The 12,958-nt window shown below is 37.0% G+C and overlaps 1 protein-coding gene across 1 annotated transcript in view; it reads left to right on the plus strand.

The window, feature by feature from the left end:
• The window catches only part of LMO7 (LIM domain 7), a 50,119-nt gene extending 37,272 nt beyond the window's left edge, over window positions 1–12,847 (plus strand). Inside the window, exons 20-26 of the mRNA XM_023522120.1 lie at window positions 258–323; window positions 2,383–2,435; window positions 4,831–5,044; window positions 7,919–8,200; window positions 10,045–10,153; window positions 11,280–11,382; window positions 12,721–12,847. Coding sequence (XP_023377888.1) covers window positions 258–323; window positions 2,383–2,435; window positions 4,831–5,044; window positions 7,919–8,200; window positions 10,045–10,153; window positions 11,280–11,382; window positions 12,721–12,743 — 850 coding nt within the window. The 3' untranslated portion in view covers window positions 12,744–12,847. The remainder of the gene's footprint in view (window positions 1–257; window positions 324–2,382; window positions 2,436–4,830; window positions 5,045–7,918; window positions 8,201–10,044; window positions 10,154–11,279; window positions 11,383–12,720) is intronic.
• The last annotated feature ends 111 nt before the right edge of the window (window positions 12,848–12,958 follow it).

Raw genomic sequence — 12,958 nt, forward strand, 5'->3', positions numbered from 1 at the left:
CCCAGCCCTAGAACAGCACTGGGACATAGCAGGCAGAAAACATGTATTTGTGGAATGAATGAACTGCAAATGTCTGTTTGTAGTAGTGGGTCTGTTTTCTGCAGCGATCGATTGAAATACTTCTGTATGTTTAGTTTTCAACTCAGAGACCATTCTCATAAAGATGCTAGAATAACATTATTTTGTTATTCATTTCTTAAACTCAAGGAAGACATTAAAGTTTTTTATTTTGACCATAAACTTTTTCCATCTTTTAGGCCTGTGGATCCCTATGACATACCAAAGAGAGAAGAAGAATCTTCAGGGTTGCATTCTAGTGACAGGTGTGAAGAACATTTAATTGTGATTTGGTTGGAGTAATTGGCTTCAAATGAATTTTTGAAGGTTTGCCTACATGTTTTGCACAATTACTGCAGCTCTTGGTCTTTTCTGCCGTGCGGAGAGATCTTGCTGCTTGATCTTTAAAACTACCTCTCAGCTTAGTAACTTAAGCTTCTGATTTTGTGAGTTAGCATTTTGGGCTGAACTCAATTGGCAGTTTTTAGTTGATTGGGCTCATCATGTTACTAGACAAATCTGCTTTTGGTTGTTGGCTGGCTGGCTGTCAGCCGGGGCAATAGGAGCAGCAGGGCCATGTGTCTTTCAACATTCAGCAAACCAGTGCAGCCTCAAATACATGGTGGCTGGGCAGAGAAACGAGAAAGCATTAAAGAGAGGAAGCATGCAGGGCCCCTTGCAGTCTCAGCTCTGAACCGGCACATCATTGCTTCTGTCACATTCTGTTATCTAAAGTAAAGTTACAAGGCCAGGCCAAGTTCACAGAGGGGAGAAAAACTCTACTTCTCTATGGGAGGAGCCATAATGCAAGGGGCATGGACACGGGAAGAATCGTTCATTTTTTTGCACTCTACCTTAACCTTTTTTTTTTTAAAAAAGTTATAAGCAATGGCATAAGCTTACTCAAAATGAATCTACATGTGGACATCTGAAATGAGAATTGTGGCTTTTCTCTTAGTTTGATTAGAACTAACTGGTCAGTTTGGGGGAATGAAGATAGGATTTCAGATATCTGAAAAGTTATATATATCTTAAAATTTCCTAAAGCATTAAATTTAATGTTTTTAAGTAATTTTTTAAATGCTTTGCACTTTTGAAATCACTAAAGACTTCTAAACAGAATATGTCTAAAAATATCTAGTGTATGACTATTAATTTGTGTTTTCAGAGCTGAAATTTCTTTTTTAGGAAGTTTGCCTTTGAGGTAAAGAAGTTTGCCTTTGCGATAAAAAAATACTTGTATAGGCGATCAGGGTGACTGAATAGGGCTCAGAGTAGAGAGAGAAAAGAAAAGGAATATACAAGTAGTAATGGGCTGACATTAGCTAGAAAAAATTTCTAGTGATGGATGACCTTATTTGTAGTGAATATTTCTGGGTAACTCTTTTAAAGCTATGGATTTGTTTATATATTTAAATAACCTTTACGTAGCTCATTACCTTGAGAAAATAATCAGATTGAAGAGAAAGGAAACTTAAGGAATCTTGGAAAATATGAAATACTTTTAGGCACTTGTGATACAGCATGCCCTGGAGGTGTTAATGAGTATGTCTAGACATCTTGTAATAAAGTATTGTCATCTTTCTTAATAGAAATGAAACCATTCATGAATGTTGCTAACAGTTGTGATATATTATTATGTATGATACATTATTATGCTTTCATGTATACATACACATGTATGTGTTATATGCATATACATATGTAATATATGTATATATATGATAACATACGTTATTATTCATTTTTATTACCATTATTTGAAGTTATTGTGCCTAGTAGAGTGAGAATGAGATCAACATGTTGCTATACAGACTTATATTTTACCATTACAAAGTTGGGAATTTTCAGAAATTGCCTATGCCAGTATACTCTGGTACCTTTTTGGAATGCTAGTAAGTTGCTGTTTCAAAGTAGTACCCTAATGCCCCAAAAGTTGGCTTCTTGTCCCTCAGGCAAAATGAAGGAAGTGGAACAGATAACCTGATGACAAATGCTTTGTATAATAAGACTGAGATCTAGAAGTGAGTCAAAGGACACAAATTGGTCAAATCGTAGGCTTAACCTTTATACGAGATGGAAAAGATTTTCACATGTTTATGTATTTCTAGCATCAAGTTTTTCTCTCTTCTGGAGATGTCACAATTTTCTGCTAGTTTATGCAACATGAAAAATTCCTTAGTATGAAAATAAATATGGCTCTCAACAGACATAGGAAATAAATCAACTTAAAAAAAAAATAACCTTTTTGGTGTTCTTACTTCATAAATATATAAAGGATGTTCTTAACGAGACATATGTAGTATACTGTGTTCTATGTTTTAGGAATAAATCCAGATCCACTACTGAGCTGGATGATTACCCCACAAATAAAAATGGTAAGTGTGAAGTTTTTTCAAAATTCTTTGGCACAATTGCTTATTTATGCTATCTATCATACACTATGATCAGTATTTTTAAGGTCAAGATATTTCAGGTTCATTAAGATTCATAATCAAAATACTGAATATTTTTAGCATTCATGTATAAAAACAAAACTATCTTGTGTTTATTTTGGCTTTATAATGGAGGGAGTACTAGGAGATTAAAATTGTTTTTAAATAGCTAATGAAATATGTGAAAACTTTGCAAAGTGATGCTGATACAGCTTTGTATAGTAAATTTTGTCTTGCAGTCAAAGAAATGGTACAGAAAAGTTTTCTGCAGAATAACAGGAGACTTAAAAATTGTACATATACTTGAAATTGTACATTTAAATGACAAGATGTCAAAAAGTCCAAAATGAAAATGATTTCACTAACTGAGCAAAAACAGTCTGGAACTTGGTATTGTTAGTATAAAGTACATTTCTAGGATTACATGTAACTGAAATTATATAACTAAGAAAAAAAAAGCTAAGCAAAATGCAATCATTTTAAGTAAGGTTTGCATACCGGGCCTTGCATAAGCTGGGTTTTAGTCAGTTACATCGATGAATGAAGGTGCAGGTAAGGAATGAGGTGAACTTGGTGGACGTGCTTGTCTAAGTGGACAGTCGCACTCCTCAGCTCCAGCTTGTTACTGCCATGTGGGTGAATAAAAAAATGTGATCACCAACCATTTCTGTCGTTAAAAAAAAAAAAAGTAATAAAAGAGATCTGGACTTTCATGTTATCTTTTAAATGCTAATAAGAAATTTAAAAAAAATTTTTTTTAAACCCTCTATGAGCCAAACAACACATCTACAGGTTTGAATGGTATGGAGGCAGCTGATTTATCACTTTTATTTAAAGGTTGTAGAATCTACAATTTCTTTTGGGTTCTAGGATCATCCCTTTCCCTTAACACATGGGATCTTCCATTATCTGGTCCTAGTTTAACTTTCCAGCCTATTTTGCTGTTTTTCCCATTGGGAAACCTCAACTATAACCAAATTGTTCTCTCCCTCAGTTCCCAATTTATTACATGCGTTCTGTTCTGGTTCCTTTGGTCTTACCTGTTTGGATTTCTGGTTTCCTCTCCCCTGAATTTGCCCCTAACTATCATTAAAATTAAGGTTTAAATACTTCCATCTACCATGAAACATTTTTAATTTGCAGTAATAATAGTCTCTCCCAATCTTAAACACATGGCAAGTATGATTCTCTGAAATAGTCTTGTTAATATTTGTGGCTTGCGTATTAATCTGGTTATTTTTCTATGTATATCTTCTGTCCTTTACTAACTGGATAGCAGGTGGTGAAAGTTACCAAATATTTTATTGAAAAGCTTGGTTATGTCAATCCGATACTTTTGAAATAGAAAATGTTTTATTTAAAATATGACCAAATTGATAAGCTATGTGTATGCACAAATATAAACACAGATGCGTATAAGAAACCTTTGGTGTCCTTGTTCATTGCTTACTGGAAGCTGAACGAAATTGAGACACATCATGAATTTTGAAAGAATTGTCATAGCAGTGAATCTGGAGAGCAAAAGAAAACAAATCCTTACATGAAATTTCCTAATCCAAATTAAGATGGGGAGGTTGCTCTAAAGTTATGGATGTTTTATGCAATCCAGAAATTAATCAGCAAATCCAATGAGTCAAAGCCTTCAGGATAAAACCTGACTTTGTTGTCATTCATAAATTCAAAATCCAAATTATAGCTTTGTCAGTTTCTTAGAAACAAGTCTGATAGCATTCCTTGGTTATCATTTGGATTACTTGGCTATTTTTCATTTTCACAAAAGCCATTTTTGTGATTGAATATGCTCTCATTCCTACAATTCGATCATGACTTATTCTGTGACTTATGCCACAAAGAGGGTCATGTCATCTAGAGGTGCATGCATTTATGTCTTTGCTCTCTCTCCAGGGGGATTCTAAGTTTTTTGAAAGAATAGAACTTGAAGTTCCCTTGTACAGTTGTCACAGTAAGCATTCAATGAAACTGAGCTTGATTGATTTAATTTAGGAAGGAAGGGAGAAATGGAAGAGAAACTATTGCTGGATGAGCATTTTGTAACTTAATATTGTTGAAATCAATGCTGGTTGTTTCCTTTTTTAGGCAGCCGCCTCAGTTTTCCTGAGTGTGCTCCGTGGTATGCCTCTGGCTGTGGAATTAGAATTTCGAGGAATAAGAGACTGTTACTTTATGTTCCCAGGCAGCAGTCTCATTGAGAATTGGTGGTAGCATATGTGCACAATGTCACATTATTTGCTACACTGTATTTGGAGATTTATCCACTATCTGTTTTTTTTTTTTTTAATGTGCTAATCCTTCAGCTTTTGATGTGTTTTTAATTTAGGAAGCAGTAAATATTTAGACCGAGTTGGGAGCAGTAGCTCATCACAGAGGAGCTCCAAGAAGGAACAAGTCCCATCAGAAGCAGAGTTGGAGAGACAACAAATTCTTCAAGAAATGAGGAAGAGAACATCCCTTCACAATGACAACAGCTGGATCCGGCAGCGCAGTTCCAGTGTAAATAAAGAGCCTATTTGTCTGCCTGGGATTATGAGAAGGTGCGAGACATTTTAGCAATTATTCCCTCTTCTGTGCTGTGAAGCAAATAGACATGCTGATTCCTTTGGGCACAAGAGATGTCATAATTTCTTATTCTAAGATTTAGTGGAAAAAAGGGAAATAGAGCAGATGTCACTGGACACGTGTCACGAAATGCTTATTAAATGCCAGACACACGCCGTTTGCTTTTTCCATGTCATCTCAATCTGGGGAAAATGTTTTGAAGTAGGGATGGTCATTACATTTTTCTACATGTAGAAACTGTGGCTCAAGCAGGGAACACACGTGGACAAAACCACATGGCTAACAGGTTGCAAAGATGGATGTAGAACTCCGAATAAGTATTGGGCACTTAAATAATTTATGCAGTTTTTAGTGCTTCCTTGGCCACTGAACTTAAAGAAATTAAGCCTCTAATTGTTTGTTTATAATAAGATAATGGTTAGATTGGAATCATAATAGTGTTCACAAAGTGTGAAAACCTAATTTTTTTTAATGTTCAGAAAAGTACATAGTTATAAATTCATTGGAGATGAGAGGATGAACATTTTAAAAGATCTATCTTGGGTAAATAAATACTGGAGCTGCTTTTATTCAAAATTTCCACAGCTGAAAAACTGAGGAAAACTATTTGTAACACATTACAAAGGGCAAACTATCTCAATATAGAAATATCTTTTGTAAATCAGTAAATAAACCCCAGCAACTTTATAGAAGCAGACAGTTGATATGAAAATAGTTCATAGAAAAAGAAACAAAGTCAATAGACATATAAAACATCAACACTACTCCTACAACAATGATGTATGTTGCTTCCAGAACTTGTAAAAGGTTAAACAAATGATTAGGTCTATGTATTGACAGTTGTCTAAGGAAACAGGAATTCTTGTTCCCAGTTGGGTGGATGATTTTTCAGTGTTTATTAAGTAAAAGTTTTTATTTTTATACCTTGTGAGAAGTTTAGATTACGGCACTTTATCTTCTGGATATATTTGGTTCAGTATGCGAAGATATATCAAAGAATGTACACTTACATGTTATTGGCAATAGCAAAAAAAAAATAATAATCTGAATGTCTACTAATAAGAGTATACTTAATACTCGTTAAATAATGGCATGCCGATAAGGTCGAAACTATACAACTATTGAAGAATTGAAAGAGGCATATTACTCCCTAATACACCAGCTCAAAACTTAATGGGTTAAAATATCAATTCGTTGTATCTCACTATTCTGAGGGTAGACTAGGCAGTTCTTTACATGGTGTTGGTTCGGACACTTGGGCAGTTATAGTCACTTAGAGTTGGTATTGGCAAATTTTTTTGTATGAAGAACCAGATAGTAAATAATTCAGGTTTTGCAGGCCACATAAGTCTCTGTCATATGTTCTTTGTTGTTTTATGACTGTTTGAAAATATAAAATACCCTTCACTCGTGAATCGTACATATTCTGGCAGTGAGCTTTAATTTGCCGACCCCTGATCTAGAAGCTCCACTGAGAGCTCAGCTGGAGCTGTTGGCTGGGAGCCTCTCTTCTTCATATGGACCTTTCCACATAGCTGCTTGGGCCCCCTCGTGACCTGGCACCTGGATTCAAAGAGGAAACCTTGCAAGGAGATATGCTCTCATGTGCAAGTGCTTATGAAACCTCTATTCGTATAATGTTTGCTAACATCCCACTGGTCAACACATCACATGACCAAGCCCAGAATCAGCGAGAGGCACAAGGACGTGGATACAGTCACAAGATTCATTGGGAGCCACCTAAGTACTATCTATCACATGAACTGACATAAAAATAATTCTAAGATAATATATATTACATGGATAAAGCAAGTTATGAAGAATACGCATTGCAGAATAATCCTACTTGAGAATGTTAAACATAGGAACATATTACATATGTATATAGACATGGCTATATGTAAATTTATATGTATAAGTAAATATGTGCTTACATATGTGAGTAAAAGTCTAGAAGGATGCCTCCGGAGACTGGGGCAGGTAAATCGTGGTCAGTGAGAGGGGGGAACCTTATTCTTCCTTCAGATACCCTTCTCTTCTGCCTGAGTCTTTCTCATCATGATGATGTAGTACTTTTGTAACTTTAAAAGAAAAAAAATACATATTTCAAATTTGGGATAACAAAGTTTAAAAAATAATAACAAAATTGATCAGGTAGAAAAGAACCCTTCATAATTTGGAGTCATTCTTTGTAGACCAGAATTAATATAAATATACAACTTAATTTAAGAGAGATTTTTCAAAAGTTGTGTTTCTATGGGTTATGGGTGGTGAGTGCATGAGGGCTACACAGTAGAAATGGCCTGAGTTACTTTGGAATCAGGGAGACTTTGGTTTGAAAGCTAGTTCCACCACTGACTAGCTCTTCTTACTATGGACAAGTTAACTTCTGTGAGAGCAAAAGAAAAATCACATGTAGTGTTGTGAAGATGAAATTAATATTTTTGTGACTGTGTTTAATACCTGACATATGTAAGTATATAAAGAGGTATTTTTTTTTTTTTGGTTAGGTTTTAAAAATTAAGATTGATATATCTATGTAAGCAGCCGAAGATTTAAAAGAAATATATGTCATTTTTGCCTTAGTATCTATTTGTCCTTTCCACTTTGTATTTATTCTTTTACCTAAACACCAAGTAAATAAGCATAAAAATAAACGAAGGTTAATGGAATATGAAACATTATGATGCCTTTGATAAAAAAAACATTAAAAGTAATTTTATATGTAATTGGACCTGTTAGATTAATACTTGCTTATAAAAATACATAAAATGGATAGTTTAATGACTAATGTTAAATGGATTTCTAATTGTGTTATATAATTTTAATTAATCCTTTCTATATTTCAGGGGTGAATCTCTAGATAACCTGGATTCCCCAAGATCCAATTCTTGGAGACAGTCCCCTTGGCTCAGTCAGCCTGTAGGAGTCTATGCTTCTTCCTCTGTTCAAGACTTCAGTCGCCCACCGCCTCAGCTTGTGTCCACGTCAAACCGTGCCTATATGCGAAATCCGTCCTCCAGCATACCCCCTCCTTCCGCTGGTTCTCTGAGGGCCACCAATGCACCTTCCCCCACACCACGAAGCCATTTCTCTTCTCCTTCATCATCAGGCTCCCAGCTACGCAACAGGTAAGGCCCTGTGGGTTTCTCCTTTTCTTAGTTTCAGGGATTTTTTTTTTTTTTTTCATTAAAATTTTCCTCACATCTTGTCCATGCTTTCCGGAGAAAGCCAGGCCTTTTCGAATGTGTCAAATGCAGTGTCCTTTTATCAGATCAATTAAGAAGTCTTTCTTAATTGCTTTCTAAGAACATTTATGGATGTCCTGTGAAGCCATTGGAGACCTCTAAAACATCTGCTTCATTGCCACTGTCTCCTTTGCTTATGATATCTTAAAGACAGATGTACCTGAATAGTTTTCAATATCATCATGAAAATATACTCATTGAATGCATTTGAAATTTATGAGTAAAGGCAGTATTGTAAAATATTTGACTATTTTAATGAGACACAATACAAACTCATTTTATAGGAACTGAGTATAAAAGGAAAGCATTATAATCAAGCTCCGTCGTCTGTGGAACTTTTAACAAGCCGAATAAAAAAATGTTAAGTAGTTAGTAATGCTTGTTGGTTATTTGATTTCCAAAACTATTACTTGCCTCTTACCTGGTTTGCCAACAATTTGTTCAGACTCCATCAACTGATTCTGTAGGTCATATGCCACAGGAATTGTGTAACAGTTATAATGATAGGTCTTGACATAAAAGTTGCCTTTGAATATGGACAGAAGCTCAGTTGTCAACAGGTATTGGGTTTTCAGATCTGCTTAACTTCACTACAGATCACTGATGCTTTTCGAAACCACATACAACAATGTTTCTGCTGTCACCCTAGGGAGTTCTGCTGGCGTATACTTCTTCTCATGTAAATGAAAGACTGAAAAGTAGAAACACAATTATCGATATTAAGATTTTTCTTAAGCCATCAAATAAGGGATTTTGTTAAGAGAATATATTTATATCCATCTAAAATATTACTTGTACCAGGATCTATAAAATGGGTATCAGAGAGTTTGAATTATGAGAAGAAGCAGGGATTTATGGAGAAGATGAAGGTCATAAGGTGGGGAGGCAAGGCAGAGGAGAGAGTACCCATTTCTTTACAGAGAGCCCCACCCTAGGAGAACAGATAGAAGACAGGTCTGGACTTTTCTGCCCTGCAAATGTCTCTGTCTCAGAGGTGGTGCTCTAACATGAGGCACTCCACAACTATGCACTTAAAAGTGCTGTGCTGGTTCCGAGGGATGCAAAAGCAAGAAGTGGCCTTCCCCTTCCCACTTGGGAAAGAAGGTAAGACTTGCATCCAAAGGGAGGTAGAAACTCTCCTTACTTACCTAAATGGCAGCTGTCATGCAATTTTCATTTCATTCTCCGGAGAGGGAGTCCGGTAAGGTAGAGGCACACTTAGGAAAGCACTGCTACTTCTGTTTAACTTGAATATTGGGTGAATGAGAAAGAGGATGAGAAAATAAGGTTGAGACAGTGGGTTGCAGTCCCTCTCTGAAGTCGAGGCTGCTTTTTCAGTGTTCTATGGGTGAAGTGACACAATTATAGAGTCGAGTTTTGGCAGGTCTAACTGCCAAAAGAGGCCGTTGGCTGAATTAGAGGAGGGAGAGGCTATTGCTGTGTACAGATATGATCTAAGGAGGGTAGCATCTTGAAGTGCAGAATGGACTAATTGCACTGAAATTGTTCATTTAGGTGAATAGGTGTCAAGCTTTCAGAACCAGCATGGAGATCCTTCAAGGTACAATATAATCAAGGCATACGTTGATTGGCTGGTGAAAGTTTTCCTCCTACAGATATACAGAGACTTTCTTAAATTGTTAATGTTCAGACCAGAGTGTGATTTTAAAATAATAACTTGAGCCGCACAGATGAAAGCCTCCATTCCATTCTTGTTCTGCATCTAGGTCAGTCAGTGGGAAGCGCGTATGCTCCTACTGTAATACCATTCTGGGCAAAGGAGCTGCCATGATCATCGAGTCCCTGGGTCTTTGTTATCATTTATATTGTTTTAAGGTGAGACTAAGATGAACAGCCTCTGTAGGCCCGCAAAGCTTTGCTTGGAGAGCGCATGGCTTCTTTGAGCTCTGGGTGTGGGCGTGCCATTAACAAGCTAGGTGCTGCTGTATTTGTCAGTCTGTGCTGCGTTTTGAGTTTCAAATTGCCTACTACTATTTAGTTCTCAAATCTTGAACCCAGCTCCAAAAATTAAATTTAGAAACACTATGCACTTTTTATTTCCAATCTGTTAAGATTAGCTTAGTAAAATTTACAGTGCATAAATGCTTTCTCTAATATGAGATTATAGGCACATTTGAAATGTAATTTACCAATGTCATCAACAGCATGGGGACAGGACGTACAATTATAACAGTGTCAAATAGCCTAGCTTTGAATAGGGAGAGTAAGGAAAAGCACTCTAAATATTATAAAGTTATACAGCCTAGTTGTACCTGACAGGTTTTTGCACTGAAGAAAGAACTAAGCCTGTAACTACTTTATTTCAAAGTAACTGTCTTTAGAGACATACCTATTTGATTCTTGAACTTGTGTTGAGCTGAAGGGAGACTCCAGTTGTTGATCCTGGAGTTCCCCAGACCACAGCTTGTTTAAGCTTAGCTATCACTGGCTGTTGCTGGCTTGGGCTGTTCCTAGGCATGGCAGTATGAATCAAAATTATTAGTGTTTGAGCACATGGAACCAGAATACCCAGCCTTGAAGTGGAAGTGCCATGTGGGAACCTTTGCCTAGCTAGTGCTGCGGCCCACCCCCTGAGTGCCAGAAACCCAGCCTTCATTCCGGCGGCCAGATCCTTCATGTGGTGCTTTACCTGCTTTCATTCCCTTGAGAGAAATGAAGACTAAATTTCTTTAAGTGAATCAGCGAATCATTTCTACTCTTTTGATATATTTAGAATGATCATCTTAGTTCTTAAAATTGGCTTTAGGCATTCTTTAATGTCTCATCTGGCAGGCTTGATTTTAATCTACTAATTATCTTTTGGCTTTTTTTTTTTTTTTTTTGCTAAAACATATCTAAAAGCTTAGAAGCTGCATTTTGCGCTCCGTCTCCCTCTCCGGGAGTACCCCAAGCTTTCTTGAACTGACTGAGTATGGATTTTTTTTTTTTTTTTGTCCCCCAGTGTGTGGCCTGTGAGTGTGACCTCGGAGGCTCTTCCTCAGGAGCCGAAGTCAGAATCAGAAACAACCAACTGTACTGCAACGACTGCTATCTCAGATTCAAATGTAAGAGAGCAAATCAGGGAGAAAATTTCTTGTCTTTTACGGAGACCACGGGTTCCCATGCATTTCCCTGAACCTGCAACCACCTCCCCCTCAAGCTCCTTGCCTTAGAACTGCAGGTTTTAGGAATCTTAGTGTGTCTCCTCCAAAGAGGGTTCAGTGAGTGGCTCAGCACTCAGCATTCCACCCGCACGAGGGTGGGTCGTGGGGCCGAGGGTTTGGAGAGGGATGTGTGCCCGAGAGCCAGGCCAGTGTCTTGTGCAGTCTGCTCAGTGTCTGGAGAAACTGCTAATGACTTGAAGATACAAACAAACCAAAACAGAAGTAAAATGGATCTTTGGTGTAGACTGTAATCTGCTTCTGAGCTAAGGATTGGTCCTTCATTATTAGCTGATTTCTATTATTTAGCAGTGGGCTTTGATTACGTGATTTAGAATATGATCAACTTTTAAAACTGGTTTATAGGTCATAAAGAGTAGTCAGTCTATGCTTTGTTACTATATCAATATATACAATATTGTAAAAAGGAGAGCATTAATTCTGATTGTATGTTGTTTCAGTGTCATATTTGGAAAAATTGAATTTCTCAAAAACTTCACATGCTGTTTTGTGTCTAAGCATGTCTATTTGTAAATGCGTTATGAAATATAGGATAACATAATGAGATTGCATATTGTTTACAGCTACATAAAACAACCATTACTGCTGTTTGTATTTTGAACCTCGATGCTGGTAACATGTGTTTCTTCCTTATCGTAAAAGGGTGTTAACAAGTGGTATCAGCAAAACCCTTTGCTTTTGAACTCAGAGGTATTTATATGGCCCTTTATGTGAAGAGTGCTTTGGAGATGGTTTAAACCCAGTCAACTCTCTTTTATCTGTCAGCGGGTTCTGAGCCTTCTCATCCCAGTGGTTTAGTCCTTCCTTTCCAGAGGCCACTAGAGGTTGGAGAGCATCAGGCTGGGCATGTAGCGGGGGGAGTGTGTATATGTGTGTGTGCTTTTCTCTCTTTAATCAAATTCCAAAGCCAACTATAATTGATTTTTGGAATCGTCATGGAAAAATTGCCCACGCCTTTTCTCTCCTCCAAGACAAATAAAAGAGAGTTGACTGTAACTTCCTTCTATATCAGCAGTTAATTTTTACTCCATTTTTGGAGACAAAGAATTCTAGCCCCCAGAGGCTGTCATTTGCCTAGCTTTATCCTAAGTGAGTGATAGGGTGACTTTTTCCCCCTCACGGGGCCATTCTCTGAGTGGTTACTGCTATGCACCCCAGGTGGCGCTATCACAATGTTTCTGAATCTAAGCACTTTTCTTTCTTCTTTCCTTGCCTGATCAGCTGGACGGCCAACCGCCATGTGATGTAAACCTCCATACGAAAGCACTGTTGCAGATAGAAGAAGAGGTGGTTGCTGCTGATGTAGATCTATAAATATGTGTTGTATGTCTTTTTTGCTCTCTTTTTTAAAAAAAACGAATAACACTTTTTTTGGCCTCTTTAGATGACAACAGAGCATTATAGTCTTGGTAGAACCTGTTTTTTTGTTGTTTATTTATAAGAAGGTAATTACGTGTGA

The sequence above is a fragment of the Pteropus vampyrus genome, unplaced genomic scaffold, assembly GCF_000151845.1.
Source record: "Pteropus vampyrus isolate Shadow unplaced genomic scaffold, Pvam_2.0 Scaffold332, whole genome shotgun sequence".
NCBI lineage: Eukaryota > Metazoa > Chordata > Mammalia > Chiroptera > Pteropodidae > Pteropus > Pteropus vampyrus.